The sequence below is a fragment of the Phocoena sinus genome, chromosome 3, assembly GCF_008692025.1.
Source record: "Phocoena sinus isolate mPhoSin1 chromosome 3, mPhoSin1.pri, whole genome shotgun sequence".
NCBI lineage: Eukaryota > Metazoa > Chordata > Mammalia > Artiodactyla > Phocoenidae > Phocoena > Phocoena sinus.
In genome coordinates this window covers 7,225,894-7,249,881 of record NC_045765.1, presented here as the reverse complement: position 1 = coordinate 7,249,881, position 23,988 = coordinate 7,225,894, and the positions used below count along the sequence as shown (strand labels likewise).

At 53.2% G+C, this 23,988-nt stretch overlaps 1 protein-coding gene and 1 pseudogene across 2 annotated transcripts; one reads left to right on the top strand and one right to left on the bottom strand.

Moving 5' to 3' along the window:
• The first annotated feature begins 5,930 nt into the window (after positions 1 to 5,930).
• Positions 5,931 to 15,459, top strand: CDC37 (cell division cycle 37). Of its 2 annotated transcripts, none has more exons than XM_032628382.1 (8): positions 5,931 to 6,151; positions 11,745 to 12,026; positions 12,364 to 12,472; positions 12,575 to 12,690; positions 12,777 to 12,899; positions 13,528 to 13,710; positions 13,811 to 13,882; positions 14,881 to 15,459. In XM_032628382.1, exons 1-8 carry the CDS (start codon positions 6,050 to 6,052, stop codon positions 15,031 to 15,033), a joined length of 1,140 nt encoding a protein of 379 aa, XP_032484273.1. In that variant the 5' UTR covers positions 5,931 to 6,049; the 3' UTR covers positions 15,034 to 15,459. The 2 variants fall into 2 exon arrangements, with proteins under 2 accessions (XP_032484273.1, XP_032484271.1); XM_032628380.1 differs by having other exon boundaries at positions 5,941 to 6,151; positions 12,190 to 12,472.
• Positions 15,460 to 18,687: 3,228 nt separating this feature from the next.
• On the bottom strand, positions 18,688 to 18,787 carry LOC116752377 (annotated as a pseudogene).
• Positions 18,788 to 23,988: the final 5,201 nt, after the last annotated feature.

Here is a 23,988-nt window from a genome sequence, read left to right as displayed (position 1 = left end):
TACTTATTACCTGTATTGTCTGTCTTGTCCCATACTAGAATATCAGCTGCAGGAGAACAAAAATATTTAATCTATTTTATTAATATATCCTCAGTGCCTAGAACTGAATCTGGAACATCATAGGCTCTTAATAATTATTTGTTAAATGTCTAGTTATTGTTTTGAGGACTCAAGAGCATATTAATAATGTTCCTAGGTCTCCTATGGACTAGCTCTTATTTCTTTTTCTTGTCGTATAGCTCTAACTAGCACTTCAGTTCAATAAGAACTAGTAGAAGTGAATGTAAATGTCATCTCACCCACATAGTGCTTAGCACCAGGCAAGTCTATGACAGACAATTGTTGAACAAATGGATGAATGTGTAAAGATAGCTTAAAGGTCACCTCCACTTCTCAGCCGGACAGAGCCAGTCCATGTTCTGGGCTCCCACTGCTGTTTGTTCTGCCCCTATTAAAGCACTCATCATCTGGGGTTGTAATTATTTGTATTCCCCACTAGAGCTCTGTGGGGGGCAAGAAATGGTACCCATTCATCATGGTCCCCCACACATAGTCTCAAGGAATGCTGAGTGAATAAATGAAGGAATGAGTTAGACATACAGAGAAAGAGGCACCCTCTCCTCTGTACGCAGACAGACACATATGCTCAGACAGGCAGAGAAAGGGCCATGTAGTAAGGACCATGCTTAGGCTCCAGTATTACATTGACAGACATGCATTCAAATCCTAACTGTGCCACTTATTAGCTGTATATTTGGGGGCAAGTTGCCCAGCCTCTTTGAGCTTCAGTTTCCTGTAAAATGGGGATAATATTCATACCTATCTGAGGAGGTTGTTGTGAGGATGAAATGAAATAATGCCTGTAAGGTTCTGAGCACAGTGCCTGGTTCATAGTAGGTGCTCATGAAACAGTAGCCACTATCTTAATAATACTAACAATTATCACTGTTGTTGACTCAGTGGCGCTATGGACATACATGGGAGACAGCTACACATTCACAGAGACCTCAATTCCTCCCATCCTCCCCGCTCATCCCGCTGGCCTCCTTGCTGTTCCTCAAACACTTCAAGCATATTTAGACCTCAGGGACTTTGCACTTGCTTTTCCCTCCCCTGGAAAACCAGCCTCAGATATCCTGCGCTCCTCCCACCCCCGATCTCCCTGGCTCTGCTTTCATTTTGTTTGTTTCAGACTTACAACATTCTAACAAGATATATAATTTACCTATTTTATTATTGCTTGTCCTTTGATTAAGACATGAGGTCAGGATGTTGGTCTGTTTTGTCCCCTGCTGGATCTCCAGGACCTAGGACAACACTGGTATACAGTAGGTGCTCAACAAATGTCTCTTGAGTGAATGAATAAATCCACTTGACTCCTTCACCTCCTTCACCTCTGCTCAAAGTCACCTCCTTTTAGAGGCCTTCCCTGGCATGGATGCCTCCCCCAACCCCATCACCCTCTGTTTCTCACTTTACTTCTGTTCTCAGCACTTACCACCCCTGAGGTATCATGTTTATGTTTCTGCTTGCCCCCACCCCTTAGTTCCATGAGGGCAGGGGACTTTTCTGTCTTGGTCTAGGGCCAACTTCATGTACACGTGACCTAAGCAGTCCCACTGGGCCCCATGCTTAGAAGGTTTAATGCACTGCTGTCGTGGTCTTGAAATTCTTAATAATTTTAAACAGGGGCCTTGCATTTTCATCTGGTCCTGGGCTCTGGAGAATTCTTTAGCTGGTCCTGGCTGTATCCTCAGCGCCCATAACAACTCATTGTAGGTGCTCAAGGATTTGTGGAAGGAAGGAAGGAGGCCAGGGGAGAGAGGAAGAGACACACATGCCACCACTGTCTGGACACCTGTGCACATTTGCAGAAATCGTCTCTGGTAGAAACCTGGGCATGGGACACAAGGCCTCAGAAACTGGCCTGAGTGCCCAGGTGGACGGGAGCCACTAAGCCTGCCTTCCCCTCCCCTGCACAGCAGCCGGCTGGCGAGGGGTTCCAGATGGCAGAGCAGGCACCAGGCTCAGGCTGAGAAGAGGCCTCTTCCCTCATCCAGCTTGTCAGCGTCCCTGGCCTGGCCTGACAGAGGAGCACTGGCTTCACCCAACCTCCACTGCCTTCAGAAGGACAGGGTGATGGGCAGCCAAAGAGGCATGGAAATGAGGATGAATACCCTAGTCCACAGCTTGCCCCAGATCATTCAGGCCTGAGGAGGTACAATGACTACCCAAGCTCCATGACCTGGAGCTGGGAAGGACTCTCAGCCCCTCTCCCCACGGGGCATGCGTGTGTGTGTGTGTGTGTGTGTGTGTGTGCGCGTGCACCTGTGTGAAAGTGAGACTTTGTACACAGCTGTCCACATGCAACTGGACAGGTAGAATTCTCTGGGAGTCTGAGTGTGGTGTAGTTGAGACTAGACCATACCTACAGGAGTGTGTGTATGTGACAAAGTGACACCATATCAGTCTATGTGGGCATGAGGCTGGCTGTGTCTCTGTGTGACTCTGAGTATGTGTGTGTGTGGAGGCGGGGAGGGTACATGCATGTGGGTGCAGCGGGAAGTACACTGGTTAGAAATGTGGATTCTGGGCTCAAATCTCTGCATGGCCACCCAGTAGCTATGGGGCCTCAGGCATACTATTAAGGTTCTCAGGCTCCAGCCTGTATGTGGTGTTTGTGTGATTACGTTTCTCTGGATCAAAGTCTGTGTGTGTGTGTGTGTGTGTGTGTGTGTGTGTGTGTGTGTGTGTTTGAAGAGTAATGCAACTCCTCTGGGAGGTCTTCCTGGATACTCAACCCAAAGTAGACCCCTCCATTTTTCTCTCTTGTCACAAGCTATTTCTATCACCGTCCTAATCACAGTTTGTTGTTACATATTTATTCGTTAGTTTATGTTGTTTCTTCTCTGTTTTCTCTACTTAATGTCAGCTCCATGGGCGTAGGGGGTTTTCTTCTGTTTGCTGTTGTGTCCTGAGCACCTGGCACATAGTAGGCATTGAGTAAATACTTGTTGAATGGATGAATACAGGGCTGTGTCTGTGTGGTATGGGGAGAGAGATGGGTGCTGGCTGGGTGTCATGGGTTCCTGGAGGGACCTGTGCTCAAGTCTGTTCTCTACTCTCTTCCATTCCCCGCTGTTCAAAACCATTCCTTCAGCCACCCTCACCTGTGTGGGAATGATGACACCCCGTCAACTCCCTTATTGCCTTTGACGACATCTTTCCCTTTCCTGGGCCTTAGAGACTCACTCGCCTCATCCGTAAAATAGGAGAGAGGATGGATTGGTTCGTGATAAGCCTCCTACCTGATCTAAAGTGCTATGAAAATAGTCTTAATCTAATCCCCTCTTTAACTCATTCAACATTTATTGAGCACCTGTTGTGTACCAGCCACTCTTCTAGACCTGGCCCTCCCCTCATGGAGCTGAAAGTGAACCAGGAAGGCAGATACAAACCGTAAATCTCATTTAATCTTGAACATCCTTCCCTGCAGTCACTCTCTATGCCTCATGAAATTTTAGTCTTCAGAGTCTGAAATCACCGTGGATATTTCTCTGTTTACACACTGATCTTGCTCCCTCACCAGTGTCCAGGGTCAGCAGAGCAGGGACCCAGCTGGTCTTGTTGGTTGCTGTAGCCTGACAGCCTGGTCGCAGTGTCCTGCACACAGTAGGCTCTTGGGAAATATGTGTGAAATGAGCTGTAAAATAAATGATGGCGTAATGGCACACTCGCATGCATGACCTCCCCGAATCCTGGGTGTGTCATTACCCACTTTGCAGATGAGGAAATTGAGGCTCAGGAAGGCAAAGCCCAGTTTGCCCAGTCCCACAGCCGCAGCTAAGCAGTGTGTGGCTGTGGGATGCAGCAGAGGAAGTTTGGGAGCCTAGAGGAGCATTCCCAGTCCCCCACCCCCACCCCACAGGTACAAGACGCCCAGCAGGGGGTGCGCTGATGGGGGGAGGGCGGTTGGGAGTCCGAGGGGCAGTGCAAAGCAACTTAGGGGTCTCTGTCTCAGTCCCCCAGGCTGGAGATGCTGTGTTGTCAGGAGATTAGTAAATGCTTGGCGCTGATCGGGGAACTTCCGGCGCCCTGTCCCCAGTTCTGTGAGCTGGGGCTCCTGGGACCCTGTTTCCCTGGGGCCAGGCAGCTCCGGTCTCCGAAGCCAGGTAGAGACCCCCGCGCCTACCCGGGAATCCGGCATCCGGGGTCCTCCCTACATACCCTCAGCCTGGAGGCCGGCCTGAAGCCCTCAAAGTGCGTACAAGGGGCCCCTGACTTTCTTGGGGGGCGAAGGAAGCCCCCCCCCCCGTCCAGATCCCCTCCCTCCCGGCGCCTGGTCCCCCTCCCCACCGCAGCTTGTGGTCCAAAGCTTACCTTGCAGGGGGGCTGGGCAGGGGATGCCCCGCCCTCTCCGGCCTGAGGGGCGGTAGGGGACGGGGGTGTCCAGACCCTTTGTTGCTGGTGTGTGTGTGTGTGTGTGCGCGAGAGAGAGAGAGAGAGAGAGAGAGAGAGAGAGAGAGAGAGAGAGAGGGGAGAGAGAGAGAGAGAGAGAGAGAGAGAGAGAGAGAGAGAGAGAGAGAGAGAGATTGTGAGACCCGCCGAGGTGTGGGTCCTTGCGCGCGCGTGCCCGGGACTTGACTGCCGCTGTGATGCTGGACTGCCGGGGCTGGAGGGGGAGGAGGAGGAGAGGGGGACTCCCCCGCCCCCGCCCGCCTACTCGCGGGTTTGAATGGAGCGCGAGGGGGAGGGGCGGCAGCAGGCGGGCGCTTTTGTCCTGATGGCCCCTCCCCTTCCGTGGGCAGGGGAATCCCCCACACCCGCACCCTTTTAGAGACCTTTACTCCAGTCGCTCCAACCCCTCCCTCCAACGCCCGCTCTGGGGGAGTCTGGAAGAGGCTCCCTTCACCAGGAACCTCCCGGTTGAAGCTCCTCCCGTCCACCCTGTCCCCCCAGCGCCCTTTAATCTGAGATAATCCTTGCCCTAGGCTGCAACGAAGCCTTTTATCCCGGTGTCACAGCGTGGATAGGGATGTATGAAAATGTGTGGCTGCGGTCGCCCAAGCTCAGTGTAATGGAGTCCTTAGCGCCCGGGACGAGGAAGGGGGCAGGCGCTGCGAGCAGTCCTAGAGTACATCAACGGGTCAAGACCCCCCGCCGTGCTCACTGCCAAGATCCACCCCCACCCCCACCCCCACCCGGCACGAGGCCAAGAGCACGGACCGCTAGTTAGACACTAGCGACATCCAGCGGCTGCACGGGGGGACGCAGTGGACAGGCTCCCGAGGCCCGTTAGTGTGGTCCGGGTGATTCCAGAGGGGGGCGTGTATGCGCGAATCCCCGCTAGAGGCAGAAGATACGGACGCGAGGGGTAGGCTGTGGTCCGAGCCGGGGAAACACCAGCCATTAAGGCAGGGCTACATCGCGCCCACCTCCGACTCCTCAAGGTCAGGGCCATATCCTTCCTTTACTTAGACCCTCCCAGGGCAGGGCCCTGTACCCCTCGGACTGGGAATGTCCGTTCCTATCAGGCACAAAGTTAAGTTCCTCTTCACAAGGGGCGGGAGCGAGGTCTTCTCGCCGAGGCCCGGCCCCAGCAGTGGGCTCGGGCTGACGTCACTGCGGTGTGGCTAAGGGGACAATCCTCTCCCTCAGTCTCGCCAACTGCCCCCCTCACGGCCGCCGTAAACGCCCACCGTGGGGCACCGGGAGAGAAGGGGAGCTCAAGGATGGAGAATCCACCCGTATACCCCTAGGAGGTGACTAGCGGAGGCCCCAAGCCCGATGGGGTGAGGTCTCGGCGAAGACTTCGGGGAGCCGGAACACATGCGCAGGGGTCTTTAAGACCTCGGTCGCCAGTGCCGCTGCCGCGGTTACTAGGAATGTGACGTCACGCGCGGGCGGGGGGCGCCCGCGTCCGGGCGGAAACGGAAGGGGCGGGGCTCTGCGGGCAGAGTCTGTGTGGTGCTGCCGCCGTAGCCGTCGCTGCTGCCGCTGCCGCTGCTGCTGCTGCCAGAGCCGGAGCGGGCTGGGCCGCGGAGGCAAGATGGTGGACTACAGCGTGTGGGACCACATCGAGGTGTCTGACGATGAAGACGAGACGCACCCCAACATCGACACAGCCAGCCTCTTCCGCTGGCGGCACCAGGTAGAGCGCGCGCGTCCAGCGCCTTCCCCCACTCTCGGGACTCCGCTTCAGAGTTCTGACTCCTGATACTGCTGGGGGCCCGGCCACTGACACCTGGGTTTCCCACCCTACAGTCTGGACTTTCAGGATCGCCCGGGGTTCCTTGATTCAACTCCGGGGCAACAGAATTGCCGAGACCCTTGAGTTCCTTGCCCGCGATCCCGGGCCCTCCCCCCTCCCCCCTCCCCCCTCCCCTTCCAATTTCTTCTTGGAACTCCCAGTTGACCCCTAGGGCACCTTCTTCACAGTTTAGACTACCAAGACAAGCTTTGGACGTGCCCCCCCCAATCCATTTGGGACCTTCCACTTACACCCAGAATTCTACCTCAGAATCTGCACCCTGAACCTTTCGGGTACCCACTTATGATCTTGGATGTCCCATTGGCCCCTCCCAACCCCCAGAGTTCCCAATACTTTAAGTCTAGTCTGTGACCTGCCTTTCGGAATCTTGACGGTGATTCCCATTTAGATGTAGAGGTTCTCCTCCTCTCAATAGAGCAAGGAGTTCTGTCCTCCCCCGAGATTTCTGTTCCTGGCCTGGGACTCCAACCCACACCCAGGACCCCTTCCCTAGAACGTAGACCGGTGCCCCACCAGGACCCTCAGTCCCATCTAGGACTGGAATTTTGAAACCTGGTTCCCCTTCAGATTGAACCACCAGCTCCGCCCTGATGGAGCCTCCAATTCCGGCTGCTCTCCTTCAGCCTCATGCACTGTACACCCAATTTCCCATTGCATCAGGAAACCCTACCCACGTGGCGTCCTGCCCAGCCAGAGCCCCTGCCCCTACTTGGTACTGCAGGCCCAGTCACCGCCCACCCCTGAGACAGGCTTCCTGTAGGAACCTCCGCCAGCATTGGAATGCCTCATTCAAGCCCAAGTCCAGGACCTAAACCCACCCCAGCTTCCTTCTGACCCCAGTTTGGTCTGCTGTTCTCAGACACCCACACTGACCCTGCTTTTACCAGGAACCCTCCCAGTCTGATTCCAAATTCTCTGCCCCTTCTTTTATTTATTTTCCCCCAAATCCAGACCCCAGAATCCCAAGTCTGTGTGTTCTCTCACCCCTCTCCCTGACCAGCAGCGCTCTCAGGCCAACAGAATGGCTCTCATGAGACCTAATGTTCTAATCTACTCCACCAAATCAGAGCTCCTGCACCCACATTCCTATGCTTGTTATACTCTCAGACTGAGGGCATATATCTCTCAGAATCTTCCAGTTAAGGAATTCCTCACCCCACCTTCCCATATATCAGCTCCCAGTCGTTTATCTAGAAGCTTCTAGAAGGGCCCTTCCCCATCCTGCCAAGACCCAGCATTAGTCCCTACATCTGGTTCCCAGTCCCAGTTCCAACCCATTCCTTAAAGCAGCAGCCTCCTGGGTAGTGTCTGCCGGGTGGGCCCCTGGAGTGTAAGGAGAAAGTTCTAGCACTTCTCTTTCTTGCCATGTGTAACATTTTATTATGAAATATTGAAGATCTCTGCAAGCTCTCAAGGCGATTCTTGGGAACACCTATTTCTGTCACATAGTTAATCTGTATCGCCGTGGGGAGGACGGTTTGGTCCTGCTGAGTTGGGAGGCTGCTGTCCCCTCTCCTGCAGCATCCTCCTCCCACCATACCCTTCTCCCTCTTGGCACAAAACCTTTTCCTGGCCTGCCGCTGGGAGCCCCAGGGCTGGAGTGGAGGCAGGGAGCCTGGTGTCTCCAGCACCCGGTTCAGCGGCCACCAAGCCTGGGTGCTCATCCCAGCCCTGCCACAGGGCCATTGCTGCTTTAGGGGGAGCGAGACCCCGCCTCCATGAGACCGTCGTAAGGACGACGTGAAATGAGATCTGAAAAGAACTTGGCTCAGGGCCTGGGAGGGAGTACGCAGGACCAGAGGGGAAAGGGGGATTAGAGGAAAGGTAGCCTGCTGTGCTTCTGAGCACAGGCCTGCCCACCCGGGTTCAGATGCTGGCTTCTGCTGAATCACTGACCTGCTGCATTGCCCCCAGTGAGTTTTGATCTCTCTGTGCCTCAATTTCTCCAGCTGGGGATCTTATTAGTATCTCCCTCATAGGGTTGTTGTGAGGGTTGCCTTATGTATTTAATGTGTGTAATGCTCTCAGGACAGCACCTGGCATGTAATAAACTGTGTAGAAACTTTAGCCACTATCATTATTATTACTCATGTAATTCACGCTCATGGTAAAAAAATAATCCAAAGGTTCCAGAAGGGGACCAGCGAGTCTTCCCGGCTCCAGCTCCAGCTCCCTGGCTCCCTTGCCCAGAAACAGCCACCAGTACTAGTTTCTTGTGGCTCCTCCCAGTGAGCTGTGTGGTATCCAGGTTCTGTGAGCCTTGGGTCCCCTGTCTGTAAGGAGGGCAGTGATACCTGTGGCCCCTTCTCGCTGCCAAGGCTTCTGCCCTGCCCAGCCTGCTACAGCCCCTCCTGGAGACGTAAAGCTCAGGCCGGGCAGGCTGCCACCCCCAGCAACTCCAGGAGGCCTTTATTTAGCTTTGGCCTCCCTGGCGGCTGCTCAGAGGATGCCGGGAAGATTTTGATGGCCGTCCAGCAGAAACCAGCAGTGTGGTAGATTCCTGCTGCCACCCAAGGCCAGCTATAATGCCAACCGTAACCCTCATAAGGCAGCAGGAAGGCTCCAGGTGACACAGTCCCATCATGGAAAAAGAGAGGTGGCAGAGGCCACAATGTGTCCTCCGCAAGGCGAGGGCCTCATCCAAGTGGGGAAAAGTGAGGCTCAGGGTTGGCCATGTCGGTCCTATGGGGCGTTAGAGAAGGATTCAGGTCTCCCGATTCTCACCCACCGTCTTCCTGGCCCTGTGCTAGAATCTGGAGATACGGTCTCTAGTAAAGCACAGAAGCAAGTTAGCAGACCATTCTGGTGGCCATGGCCGTGGCCGTGGCCATTGACGGCGGTGATGACAGTTGAGGACATGTATACTGAATGCTGTGTTGCAGGCAGTTTCCTGGGAGTAACTCATTTAGTCCTCAAAACAACCCTGTGAGACCCCATTTCATAGAGGGGGACACCAAGGCAGGGAGAGGTATGAGACTTGGCCAAGGTCACATCACCAATAAGTGGTGGAGCTGGGCTGCTCCCAGTTACCAGTTATAAGCATTTACTGGATATCGAGCTAAGCACTTGAAGTACATTTTCTTGTTTGAGCCCCAGTACAGTCCCCAGAGAGAGACAGATTGTCCCCTGGGACAGACAGTAATGACAGTAGCCAACGTGGGAATGGTGCTGACTGAGCACCCAGCACAGCTCTGGACTGTCTACTTTTATAACCTTTTTTGCTTTTCCCAGTGCAACCTTGGCACTGTTGTCTGCATCTGACAGATGAGGAAACTGAAGTTAGGGGATTGGCCCAGGGACACCCAGCCATTACATGGTGGCTGTGAGATATGACCCCAGGTCTGGTGCCCCAAGGCCTTCCACTAGCATCTCATCACGTCATCTGATGATCACAGAGGGGCCTTTGGGGCTCAGTGACTCTGGGGGTCAGGCACTTGGGGAAGGCTTTGTCGAAGCGGAGACTTGGGGACAAAGCAGATGGAGTAAGGGGAAGAGAGTTCCAGCTGGGAGGAACAGCATGTGCAGAGGCTAAGAGTCAGGAGAGAGCTGGTCCATTCAGGGCTAGCATCAACCACAGGGGCCGGCATCGGCCTGGGACCCAGCCCCCCAAGGAGCCTTGGCCATCTGGCCAGCGTGGGGCAGGGGTCTGGGGTCCCCTCTGAACCCAGACACTCCAGTCTGAGGTAGCAGGGAGGGCTGTGGTCAGACAGGTACATTTCAATCCAGCCTGGATTGGGGCGACAGCGATGGAAGATGGTGGCACCTCTCAGGGTTCAGTCATTGGTCTGGGTTGAGCAGGCACTGCTGGGAGCCAAGCAGGGTTGCAGAGTGACAGGGCCCAGTGATCTGATAGGAGGCGGGATGGGGGACTGAGGAGATGGGGTGCAGTGGAAGAGGAGGTCTGAGGAGTGGCGTCTAGGGTAGGGGGGGACAGGAGGCTGGTGGGCACTAGGCTGGGCTCAGGAGGGCATGCTGGCCTGGAGACAGAGCTGAGCGGGCCTCTGCAGATCCAGGTGCAGCACTCGGGGTGGAGCAAATTGGAGAAACAACTGGAAATGAAAAGTGTCAGGGGAGTTTCCTGGTAGCGTAGTGGTTAGGGTTCTAGGCTTTCATTGCCGTGCCCCGGGTTCAATCCCTGGTCGGGGAACTGTGATCCCACAAGCCACGTAGCGTGGCCAAAAAGAAAAAAAATAGTGTCAGGATTTGGTGGCAGCGAGGGAGGGACAGGGCTCACAACAGGCCTCAGCTTGGGACAGGAGGCGGGGGCAGGCTCTTTGCTGAGGGAGGACACAGCAGGAAAACAGGTCTGGGGGGCTCCGGTGGGGAGTTCAGTTTGGGGCACAGAATTGGAGGTGCCTGTGGGACACCCAAGCAGCGGTGGCTTGAGGGGCGTGGTGGGCACAGGAGGGTGCCCGAGTGTTACTGAGGGTGGCTCCAGGGAGGAGGGGGAACCTGAGACCCTGGGGAGGGGTGAGGCCTCAATCCAGCACCTTATTACTTTATTACATCCAACGAGGCTTTCCTGAGTCCGTACTGTGTGTCAGGCCCAGTTCCTGGCTCTGGAAGCACAACACCTTCGTTGAGCCAGTATCCTTGGAGGAGGACAGTGCCCAAAACATGATAAATAATTGTCACAGGCTGTTGTCGGGTGACAAGTGCTGAGGAGGAAGATCAAGCAGAGCAGAGTAGGGGGAGGTTGAGACCTTCAGCCGGGTGGTCAAGGAAGGCCTCATCTGTAAGGGACTTTTTTTTTTTTTGCCTCACTGTTCAGCTTGTGGGATCTTAGTTCCCCAACCAGGGATTGAACCCGGGCCCTCGGCAGTGAAAGCACGAGCATTGGACCACCAGGGAATTCCCTGTAAGGGACATTTGAAGATGATAAGGGGGACTTCCCTGGTGGCCCAGTGGTTAAGACTCTACACTCCCAATGCAGCGGGCACAGGTTCAACCCCTGATCAGGGAACCACAATCTCGCATGCTGCAGGGCGCGGCCAATGAATAAATAAATAATATATATTTTTAAAAAAGAAGATGTTAAGGATGCCAGGGTGGGGGGTATCTGGGGAGAGAACATTCCAGGCCAAGGGAACAGCCAGTGCAAAGGCCCTGAGGTTTGAAGTGGGTTCGAGAAAAGGTGAGGCAGCCAGTGTGGCTGGAGGGAGGGGTGAGCAGGAAGAGGTGAGGCCATGGAGGGCACGGGACAGATTGCGCACGGCCCTGTGGGTCACAGGGAGGACTTAGGTTTTTGGTCCAAGTGAGGTGGCAGCCGTAGAGGGTTCTGAGCAGAAGAGGGACCCGCCCTGGCTCAGGTGCACCTGTAGGGGTGAGAGCGGGAGCTGGGAGTCCGGCACACGGAGGTTGGTGCTGACATTCTCCGGGGTCATCCCAGGTGCAGCTGTTGGGGTCCTGGGGCTGGGGCTGGGGTCAAGGGACAAGCCGTTCCGCAGAGTGATGGGCCGTGCCTGTCCCACAGGCCCGGGTGGAGCGCATGGAGCAGTTCCAGAAAGAAAAGGAGGAGCTGGACAGGGGCTGTCGCGAGTGCAAGCGCAAGGTGGCCGAGTGCCAGCGGAAGCTGAAGGATCTGGAGGTGGCCGAGGGCGAGGGCAGCAGGGCCGAGCTGGAGCGGCTGCAGGCCGAGGCACAGCAGCTGCGCAAGGAGGAGCGGAGCTGGGAGCAGAAGCTGGAGGAGATGCGCAAGAAGGAGAAGAGCATGCCCTGGAACGTGGACACGCTCAGCAAGGACGGCTTCAGCAAGGTGTGCGAGGGCCGGGCGCGCTCGGCAGACGGTGGCAGGTGTGGCCGAGGGGACTGCTCAGGTCCAGGGACGGGTGGATGGAGGTGGCGGGTGAGGGGATCATGTGTGGGGGCCCAGGCAGGTGCGGCACCCCACCGGTACCCCCCCTCTGATCTGCCCGAAGGCCCTAGTCCGAGGCCACACCTGCCACGCCCACGCTCCCACCACGCTGATGTTCATGGCGCCGTCACCACCTCCACCCTGGATGGGATGGGCGCTGCGGCCGCGGCCCACCTGGCCACGCTTGAGGCGCCGCACAGCCTCGCCCCAGCCCACTCCCCTTCTCACCCCACCACAGAGCATGGTCAATACCAAGCCTGAGCGGGCGGAGGAGGAGTCGGAGGAGGTGAGGGAACAGAAACACAAAACCTTCGTGGAGAAGTATGAGAAACAGATCAAGCACTTCGGTAAGTTGGGCCCAGGTGGGGGCCCGGTGGGCGGTGCACGTGACAAGGGGCTGGCCTCCGCCTCCAGGGCCCTTCCAACACCTTGCCAACACCTTCCCGCAGGCATGCTCCGCCGCTGGGATGACAGCCAGAAGTACCTGTCGGACAACGTCCACCTGGTGTGTGAGGAGACCGCCAACTACCTGGTCATCTGGTGCATTGACCTAGAGGTGGAGGAGGTACGTGGAGCCCGCCCCCGGGGCTGGGGAAAGGCTCTGCCCTGGGTCTGCCACTTGGTGACGCCGTGCTTGTTTTCCCTTGGCAGAAATGTGCGCTCATGGAGCAGGTGGCCCACCAGACCATCGTCATGCAGTTCATCCTGGAGCTGGCCAAGAGCCTGAAGGTGGACCCCCGTGCCTGCTTCCGGCAGTTCTTCACCAAGATCAAGGTAGGGAGGGGCCGGAGTGGCCAGGGCAGAGTGGAGGGTGGTCCGCCTCAGGGAACCAGCCTGCGGTCCACTGGGGGAGACAGACATGGGTTTACTCAGACTCAAGCCCCTGTGATCAGTCCTCAGTCAGGAGAGGGCTGGGCCACGGAGTAGCTGACGAGTGGTCGGCTCCTGGGCAGATTTGGAAAGCCGAGCTGGCACGATGTGCTGAAAGTCCTAAGCTGGGGTGAGGGCCAGAGTCAAGGATGCCTGTGGGTTTCTTACCTGAGCACCTGAAGAGCAAAGCTATCCCTGCTGAGCTGGGGGAGCTGCAGGACAGACTAAGGGGTGTGACCGGGAGCTCCGGGGTGGCTGTGTTGCATTTGAGATGCCCGCTAAACTCCACAGGAGGACCCGGAGGAGGTGGGTGTCACGAGTCTGAGGTTCAGGGGCTTGTGCGGGCAGGGGGTCGTGAGCACAGAGGTGTGAAGTCGAGCTCAGAGGAGGCAGAGGAGAGCCCTGAGGCCCAGGGTGCCCGTCTGTCAGTTCAGGAGCAGATGCGGGGAGCCCTGGGGCGTCTCTGAGGACCTGCAGTGGGGCGGTCTTGGCTCCCCCAGTTCAGTCCTGTGCACGCCTCTGCCCCCCGCAGACTGCTGACCGTCAGTACATGGAGGGCTTCAACGATGAGCTGGAGGCCTTCAAAGACCGCGTGCGGGGCCGGGCCAAGCTGCGCATCGAGAAGGCCATGAAGGAGTACGAGGAGGAGGAGCGCAGGAAGCGGCTTGGCCCCGGCGGCCTGGACCCCGTCGAGGTCTACGAGTCCCTCCCTGAGGTGCGGCTCCCTGGGCCCTGGCGGGCAGCAGGCAGGCAGCCAGTGGGGTCCCCAGGCTCCTTGGGACCCAGGCCCTGACCCCGCCCCTCTGCACCCACAGGAGCTCCAGAAATGCTTTGACGTGAAGGACGTGCAGATGCTCCAAGATGCCATCAGCAAGATGGACCCCACCGTGAGTAACTGCGCCCAAGCCCACCTGGGCCAGCGACGTGTCTCCCTCCGCCCCCTCCAGCTCTGCTTCCCACATCATTGGTAGAAGCGTCCCTCCTGGGCTTCTCAAAGGAACAAGGGACGTTTTGTCACTCTGTGGCCAGCACACGAGGCAGCCAGGCACACCAGCTGACCCCACCTTTGCCAGCAGCTCAGAGTGGCCCAAGGAGGGGGTCCCTTTCCAGCCTCAGTTACCTCATCAAACCACTTTCTCTCGATATTAACTCACGAAATCCATGGGGAGGGCTGAGCACGTAGTTGGTGCTGGTAAAAACAGCAGCTGTTTGGAGCAGTCACCGCGCTGGTAGATAAATACTTTGAGTCTTGATAGACCTCGGTTTGACCCCATTCCTGCTGCCTGTCTCACCGGTTGGCCACACTGCTTTCCTCATCTGTAAAAAGTCTAGTCGCAAGCCCTGGCCCAGGGTTTCTAGATGCTTCTGTGGGAATGAACATTTAGACCAAGGGTCTTCCGCCTATGGCTTGCAGGCTCAATGCCTGTCTCTACATAAAACTTGATTGGAATGCGGCAGCCAGGCTGGTTTATTTTCATCTTGTCTGCGGCTGGTTTTGTGCTACAACCATAAAGCTGAGGCACGATGGGTTGAGGTTTTGACAGAGACCCGAGGGCCCGCAAGCCAACGATATTTACTGTCTGGCCCTTTACAAAAAAGTTTGCTCACCCTTGTTCTAGACTACACTGTTTCAACTTGAATTAAAGTTAAGTGAGATTTAAAGTTTCCCTGCACCGGCCACATTTGAAGTACTCGGTAGCCACACGTGGCTGGTGGCTACCGTATTGTACGGCACAGATTACAGACCATTTCCACCATTGCGGGCAGTTCTTTTGTAAAGCTGTAATCTAGAAAGAGCAGGAAGCAGGCTCGAGGATGCGCAGGGCACGGGCGGGCCACCAGAAGGTGGCAGCCCAGCCTCACCAACCCACCCTTCTCGCTGCAGGACGCGAAGTACCACATGCAGCGCTGCATCGACTCCGGCCTCTGGGTCCCCAACTCCAAGTCCAGTGAGGCCAAAGAAGAGGAGGAGGCGGGTCCCGGGGACCCCTTGCTGGAAGCCTCCAGTCGGGGCGACGAGAAAGACGTCAGTGCATGACCCACCTCAGCTGCTGCCCGACTGCCTGCAGGCCCCTGTGCGCCCCTTTTCAGAAAACAAAAATAGACACCATCTCCCCAGCTCCGGGCTTCCTCCACTTTGGCTGCTCCCACACCTAGCCCGGAGGGGCCTGCCCACCCACCTCCACTGACCCCACTCCCCGAGCGCTCATCCAAGTCTGCTTTGAGTCAAGGGGCTTCATTGCCTGCAGCTACCCCACTTCAGCATTATGCCAAAGGCTCGGGGGTCCAGGGAGGGGTAGAGGTTGCCAGGCTGGTCCACAGGGTATGGGTGGGGTCCCCAGCTGAGGGCCCTGCCCCAGTCACTGTGGGCTCCGTTTTCACTGTTCATCTGCTGTTGAGTCTCCTACATAGTAAACAGCAATTATCTTCCAATAAAGGATTTCAGATGCTCCGCGAGACCTCAGGAGGGCTGGCACAGCTCTTCTCTTGCGGGGTGGGAGGGAACCCTGGTCAGTGTTGGCGGCTGGGCTTGTGATGCCCCCAGCTTTGCCCTGCAGCAAATGGGCAATGTCCTCCGTCCTCACTCCAGGCTCTCCAGGAATGTATCGTTCCGCTGCCTGGAACACTTCCTCAGGACACCTTTGTGTCAAGGGTTCTCACTCCCCCCCCCCCCCCGCCCCCATAAGTCTTGGGATTATCTCATCCCTCTGAGCCACCCCCCACCGTCCGTTCAGGAGCATCAACTTGCACCGTGTCTCACCTTCCACGTGGCCAGCTCTGCCTCCAAAACAAATCTTGAGTCTGTCCACTGCCCTTCGTCCTCCACCCTGGTTCAGGTCCCTGTCACCTCTGGCCTGCATGGCCACTCCAGCCTCTTCCCTGTCTTCCTTGCCCTCACTGGACCCCAGCAGGCAGCCGCCAGTGGGCACCTGTGAACACCTGAGTCAGGGCACATCCCTCAGAGCAGAAGCCTAAGACCTCGCTGCAGTTCACCAGGCCCTACACCATCTGCCTGGTCAGCTCCCTGCCCTCGTGTCATGTCCTCCCCTTCTCAGCTCCCTCCTTGCTGATCCTTAAGCACTCTCAAGTTTTTCTATCAGTGTGACCGTGGGCACTTTCCTCAGCCTCAGTGTCCCCCTCTGTACAATGAGAGTGATGTTCATGCTTTCCTCCCAGGGTTGCGATGAGGTGTAGGTGAGATAATGTACAGGCAAGCATGGCGCCTGGTACCCCGGTGCTCAAAATCTGGGCCTCAGCACATGCCCGTCCCTCCGCTTGAGCACCCTTCCCTTGAAAAAGTAATCTTTTGAAAGCAGTCTTCCTTTAAAAGGTAATGGAATATTCGGGCCACAGGAAAGGCTTAAAGAATACTATAATAAACAAGGACACGTCAGCTTTTAAGACATGAAATACTAAGGGTCCAGTGAAGCCCACTGCCCACCTCTTCTGGGGGACACCACCCCCTGGCAGCTGCTTCTCACTCCAATCAGAGCTCTGCCACCTCCTCCCAGAGGTCCTCCTTGACCCGCCTTTTGAGTCACCCATCACGTCTGGCCACGCACCTTCTTCACCTGCCTGGTTTTGCTGATGTGTGTATTGCTGTCTCCTTTTTGCTGTGAGCACCACCACGGCACAAACTGAGTCTTTCTTGGTCCTAAAATATTCCCAGCGCCCCGAAGGTGTCCTGGTCCTCAGTAAATGCCTTTGTGTCCAAGCTGATCACCACCAGGGGTCAACAGTGAGCTGCAAACCTGAGTGGCATTGCCTAATGCTTTTCATATAGATGAGAATGGCTGGTGGGGGCGGAGGTATGGGGGGCCCCCCTAAGGCCCTGGATAAACCCCACCCATCCAGGATCCACTCAGGATCGTCAAGTTGTTAATTCTTTACTGCAAAAACTTTCAAAGATAGAATCCATATTCCTGATATTTCGTTTGACCTCAGGCTTCAGTCGAATTCAGCGCTGTTACTGATTTTTTTTAAAAAGTTATTTATTTTTGGCTGCATTGGGTCTTCGTTGCTGTGCCCGGGCTTTCTCTAGTGGCGGCGAGCGGGGGCTACTCTTCGTTGCGGTGCGTGGGCTTCTCATTGCGTTGGCTTTTCTTGTGGAGCACGGGCTCTAGGTGCATGGACTTCTGTAGTTGTGGCGTGCAGGCTTAGTAGTTGTGGCGCACGGGCTTAGTTGTTCCGCGGCATGTGGGATCTTCCCGGACGAGGGCTCGAACCCGTGTTCTCTGCATTGGGAGGCGGATTCTTAACCACTGAGCCACCAGGGAAGCCCTGTTACTGATTTTTTACTTAAAATTTTAATGTTCATCATGTTTTTTTTCACATTAATGGTGTTTTTGGAAAATATTACATTAAAATATTTATCTCGATTACTGAGTTGGCGCCCTTTTTGCTTTCATGCCTCGCCTGCCTCACCCTAGCACGGGCTAGGATCTAAAACACCAGCTATTAAGAGAGACACATAGAGTAGGTTCTCTCTCTACTCACCCGCCACCCACCCTGTTCCCTGCCCCCAACCATGGGAGCCCACTCTCTACGGTGTCTCGTGACTCCTTCCAGGGTTTCTTTTTGTAAGTTCAAATGTAATCTTACCCCTTCCGTTCCTTTTTCACACGGAGCTAACACACTGCAGTCAGCGGCGCGCGTCTTTGCTGTTTTTCACTGAACCTTGTGGCCCTGCAGATTTTTCCTTATCAGTTCATCAGCACTTCCTCATTCTTTCTACCCTGGTAGAAAGCTCCAGTATGTGCACATCTCAGCATTTATTTCACCAGCGTTTTTAACACTTGCAAGTTTTTCCGTCTCTAATTTTACAAGCAATGCAGCGAAACATACCTTTGCGCACCATTTTCCACGAAGACAGGCATCCCACCTAGAGTAAGCTCCCAGAAGCATGATTGGCTGGGTCTCAGCGGCAAACAGAATTCCACTCAAAAGGGTTTCGCTGAACAAAATGTAATGATGTGAGTGGGACAGGAGAACCAACAGATGTGTGTTGAGTGGATTCATTTTCTGTGGCTGCTGTAACAAATCACCACAAACTTAGTGGCTTCAACACAAATGCATTACCTCACACTTCCACAGGTCAGAAGTCTAACATGGGTCTCGCTGTGCTAAAATCAAGGCATTGGCAGGGCTGTGAGCCTTTTGGAGGCTCTGGGTAAGATCCATTTCCTTGCTGTTTCCAGCTTCTAGGGGCTGCCTGTGTTCCTTGGCGCATGGCCCCCTTCCTCCATCTTCAAAGATGGCAAAGATGAATCAAGTTCTGTCACATCATTCTGACCTCTTTTTCTGCCTCCCCATTCCACTTTTTAAAAAAATTTATTTTTATTTATTTATTTTTGGCTGCGCGCGGGCTTCCTCTAGTTGCGGCGAGCGGGGGCTACTCTTTGTTACAGTGCGCGGGCCTCTCATTGCGGTGGCTTCTCTTGTTGCGGAGCACGGGGTCTAGGTGCGCGGGCTTCAGTAGTTGTGGCTCGCAGGCTCTAGAGCACAGGCTCAGTAGTTGTGGCGCACGGGCTTAGTTGCTCCGTGGCATGTGGGACCTTCCTGGACCAGGGCTCGAACCTGTGTCCCCTACATTCTTAACCACTGCGCCACAAGGGAAGTCCCCTCCCTGTTCCACTTTTAAGGACCTTTGTGGATACACTGAGTCCACCAAGATAATCTCCCTATCATTTTTTTTAATATGGAATGATTCACATATTTGCGCGTCATCCTTGTGCAGGGGACATGCTAATCTCTGTATCCTTCCAATTTTAGTATACGTGCCGCTGAAGCAAGTGCTAATCTCCCTACCTTAAAGTCAGCTGAGTAGCATTCTTAATTCCTGATTCTCACTGGCGATTAGGGCATGGACATCTTTGGGGCGTTGTAATTCCATAAGGCACCCGGAACTAGCAACAGTGGGAAGATTTTGACAGGACTAAAGAGGATGGGAAGGGAGCAGAACTTGCTGACATCTGGAGCCGTGAAGAAGCGGCTCCTTGTAGGTTATGTGGCCACAGAGAAACCACCACTGTCCAACTGTGGTTGGGCAGGGAGGGAATAGGGACCCTCGTCTGTCTCCCACCTCTGATCTCCTGCCAGCCTTCCCCATCGGCAGAACCCACCAGAAGCCAAGGACATGGAAGCAGAGTGAAGCAATGTGCTCTTTTTTTGTGGCTATAGGAGGAAGCCCTGAATACACAGCTGCTCATAGGCAACACATATCCTGCCGGGGGCCTGGAATTACCCTGGGTGCTGAGGACAGAGCCTAAAACAAGTTACTCCTGCATCCTATACCCTTTATCTGCTCCACTCTTCTCTGCCCACCACTTCCACCTTCCAACAAAACCCACAAGTGGGCTTATTAGTATTTATCTGGTTTATGTAAGCTTCCTGAAGGCAGGGATTCCTGTGTTTTGTTCATGGCTAAATCCCCACGGCTGAGAACAGCACAGAATAAGCATTCTGTAAGTGCGTGCACGCGTGTGTGTGTGTGTTTGTGTGTGTTTAATTGTGGTAAAATGTACATAACAAAACTGATCACTTAACCATTTTGGGTTGTTTTGTTTTGTTTTGTTTTTTGCCATGCCACGTGGTATGGAGGATCTTAGTTCCCTGACGATGGATCAAACCCATGGCCCCTGCAGTGGGATCGGGAAGTCACAACCACTGGACCACCAGGAAAGTCCCCATTTTAACAATTTTGAGGGGTACAATTCAGTGGTATTAAGTACAAGACTTTATTTTTTTTAATTGAATTGTATACTTTTTAAAAAATTAATTTATTTTAAATTTTATTTTAGCGGGGGCTACTCTTTGATGCGGTGCATGGGCTTCTCATTGTGGTGGCTTCTCTTGCTGCGGAGCACGGGCTCTAGGCACTCAGACTTCAGTAGTTGTGGCACGTGGGCTCAGTAGTTGTAGCTGTGGCGCACGGGCTTAGTTGCTCCGTGGCATGTGGGATCTTCCTGGACCAGGGCTCAAACCTGTGTCCCCTGCATTGGTAGGCGGCTTCTTAACCACTACACCACCAGGGAAGTCCAAGTATGAGAATTTCTGTATGCATTAAACACTTAAGTCCCCACTCATAAAATATCTGTAATTTTGTTCCTGGCTTATTTCACTTAATATAGTGTTTTCAAGTTTCATCCATGGTGTAGCGTGCGCCAGAATTTCCTTCTTTTTTTTTTCTTTATGGCTGAATAATATTCCATTGTAGAATACACCACATTTTGTTTACCCACTCATCCATCGTTGGATACTTGGGTTGCTTCCCACCTCTTGGCTATTGTGAATAATGATGCTATGAACACAGATGTACAAATATCTCTCTGAGTCTGTGCTTTCTTTGTGTATACACTCAGAAACGCAATTGCTGGATCGTATGGTAATTCTTTTTTTTTTTTTGGTGGTATGTGGGCCTCTCACTGTTGTGGCCTCTCCCTTTGTGGAGCACAGGCTCCGGACGTGCAGGCTCAGTGGCCACGGCTCACTGGGCCCAGCCGCTCCGCGGCATGTGGGATCTTCCCGGACCGGGGCACGAACCCGTGTCCCCTGCATCGGCAGGTGGACTCTCAACCACTGCGCCACCAGGGAAGCCCCTGGTAATTCTTTTTGAGGAACCATTAAACCATAGCATGTTTTGAATTCAGTAATGAGATGGGTGTCAGGGGGCTGGAAGCAGAGTGGGGACTTGTCCTCAAAACCATTTTGTGCCTTTTCGATTTGGAACTATGTGAATGAATTACTTATTTTTTTAAAAAATCCAAAAAACAATTAAAAAGAAAAAAAAGGTGGGAAAATTTTGTTTCCTGGAGACATTGAGACCACAAAATTGGATTTCACATAACTGTCCATTCACGGGGGAAGGGACAAATAAATTACAGCCTATTAATGTGTACAGTGCTGCATGACAGAGCAGTGAAACCAGGGAGAGTAACTCACATCAATATGGATGAAATTCATGAACAAAAATGCGGTGAACAACAAGAGAAGCCACTGCAATGAGAAGCCCATGCACTGCAATGAAGACTAGCCCCCTGCTTGCCGCAACTAGAGAAAGCCCACGTGCAGCAACAGACACAACGCAGCCAAAAATAAATAAATTTTAAAAAATTAATTAATTGTTAAAAGAAATAATGAGAGACTTCCCTGGTGGCACAGTGGTTAAGAGTCCACCTGCCAATGCAGGGAACATGGGTTCAAGCCCTGGTTGGGGAAGATCCCACATGCCACAGTGCAGCTAAGCCCATGCTCCACAACTACAGAGCCTGTGCTCTAGAGCCCGCGAGCCACAACTACTGAGCCCATGTGCTGCAACTACCGAAGCCCACGCGCCTAGAGCCCGTGCTCTGCAACAAGAGAAGCCACCGCAATGAGAAGCCTGCGCGCTGCAGCAAAGAGTAGCCCCTGCTCCCCACAACCAGAGAAAAGCCCGTGCACAGCAACGAAGACACAACACAGCCAAGAATAAATAAATTAATTAAAAAAATAAAATTAAAAAGAAATAATGAAATGAGAAGAAGAAGAAAAAAGAAATGCGGTGAAGCAAGTTACGGGGCCCAGCAGATAGATAGGAATTACATCAAGTTCAAGGACAGCCTTCTCCTCCAGACCTTTGCCTCAGCTGTTCGCCCTGCCTGGTACACCCTGCCCCTGACATCCTTGTGTCTCCACCTCAGCTCCTGCAGATCAAAAAGATGGTCCCAGGCCACCCGATCTCCAGTGACGTCATCCCCCTGCTTTGCTTTTTCTATATCGTGTCGCTATCTGTCACACTATATATATTTACTTGTTTATCCTTGTTCTTGGCTGTCGTCCCATCTAGAATGTCACGCCACAAGTGCAGGGAATTTTATCTGTTCTCTTCCCTGCTGTGTTGCCAGGACCTAGAACAAGGCCGAGCATAAAGTAGGTGCTCGAGAGATATGTATTGACTAAATGAAAAGTGGCCCTTCCTCATTGCTTAGGGGGTGGAAGGGACAGCAACTACTTCCCTCCAGGGATGAAAGTGGAGAGTGGAACTCTGAGATCCTCCACGGTATTCATGCTGGTTTTATTTTGCTTTGTTTTTTACCTCAGTGGAGGGCACACAGACAATTTTTTTAGATTTTTAGAAAATTGAGAGGGAATTCCCTGACAGTCCAGTGGTTAGGACTCTGTGCTTTCACTGACGAGGGCGCAGGTTCAATTGCTGGTCAGGGAAGACCCCGCAAGCCCTGCAGCGCAGCCCCCCCCCCCAAAAAAAAAGAGAATCGAGGTATAATTGACATATAATATTATGTTAGTTTCAGGAACAACATAATGATTTGATGTTTGTATACACTGTGAAATGATCACCACTATAAGTCCAATTCACATCCATCACCATACATAGTTACAAAAACTTTTTTCTTGTGATGAGAACTTTTAAGATCTACCATCTTAGCAGCTTTCAGTTATACAATACTGTATTATTAGTCACCATGCTGTACGTTACATCCCCAGGGCTTATTTATTTTATAACTGGAAATTTGTACATTTTGACCACCTTTGTCCATTTCACTAACCTCACTTCTCCCTGATTTTTTAAACACTGTGGTTAAAATACACATAACATAAAATTTCATGTTTAAATCATTTTTAAGTTTCTAGTTCAGGGGCATTAAGTACATTCACATTGTTGTGCAACCCTCACCACCGTCCATCTCCAGAACTTTCTCATCTCCCCAGACTGAAACTCTGTTCTCGTTAAACACTGACTCCCCTCCCCCTCCCGAAGCCCCTGGCCCCTACCATTCTACTTTCTGTCTCCTCTAGGGACCGCCTATAAAGTGGAAACATACAATATTTGTCTTCTTGTATCTGGCTTCTTGAACTTAATATGTTTTCTTTTTTTTTTTAATATTTATTTATTTATTTGTCTGCGCCAGGTCTTAGCTGCGGCCCACAGGATCTTCATTAGAGGCATGCGGGATCTTCAGTTGCGCATGCGGGATCTAGTTCCCCGACCAGGGATCGAACTCGGGCCCTGGGCACTGGGAGTGCAGAGTCTTTTTTTTTTTTTTTTTTTGGCGGTACGCGGGCCTCTCACTGTTGTGGCCTCTCCCGTTGCGGAGCACAGGCTCCGGACGCGCAGGCTCGGCAGCCATGGCTCACGGGCCCAGCTGCTCTGCGGCATGTGGGATCTTCCCGGACCGGGGCACGAACCCGTGTCCCCTGCATCGGCAGGCGGACTCTCAACCACTGCGCCACCAGGTAAGACCGAGACAGAGTCTTAACCACTGAACCACCAGGGAAGTCCCAGCACTTGACAGGTTTTCAAGTTTCATGCCCACTGTAGCATGTGTCAGGACTTCATTCCAGGACCCCCCATGGATACCGAACTCTGCAGATGCTCAAGTCCCTCATATAAAATGGCATAGTATTTGCATATAACCTATGCACATCCTCCTGTACACTTTAAATCATCTCTAGATTACTTACAACACCTAATACAATTAAATGCTATGTAAATAATTGTCAGTGTATGGCAAATTCAAGTCTTTGCTTTTTTGTGGAATTTCCTTTTCTTTTGATTAGTCTCCATCCATGGTTGGTTAAATCCGGGATTCGGAACCCGTGGATACAAAGGGTCAAATGTATTCTATTGTACGGCTATATTATATTTTGTTTGTTCATTCCTCTGTTGATGGACACTGGGTTTGTTTCCGTCTGGTGCCTAGGTGATGTTTTTATTTATCTCGACACCTTTTTGGATGCCTGAAATATTTCATATTAAAACAATTCTGGGACAACATTGTAAAGCAACCATATTCCAATAAAAATTAATTAAAAACAAAACACAACAGTTCTGGGGAATTCCCTGGCGGTCCAGTGGTTAGGACTCCAAGCTTTCACTGCCGAAGGACGGGTTCGATCCTTGGTCAGGGAACTAAGATCCCACAAGCCGCGAGGCAGAGCAAAAAAAAAAATCCACCAAATAGATCTATACACAGTGGAAAAGAAAGATATCTAA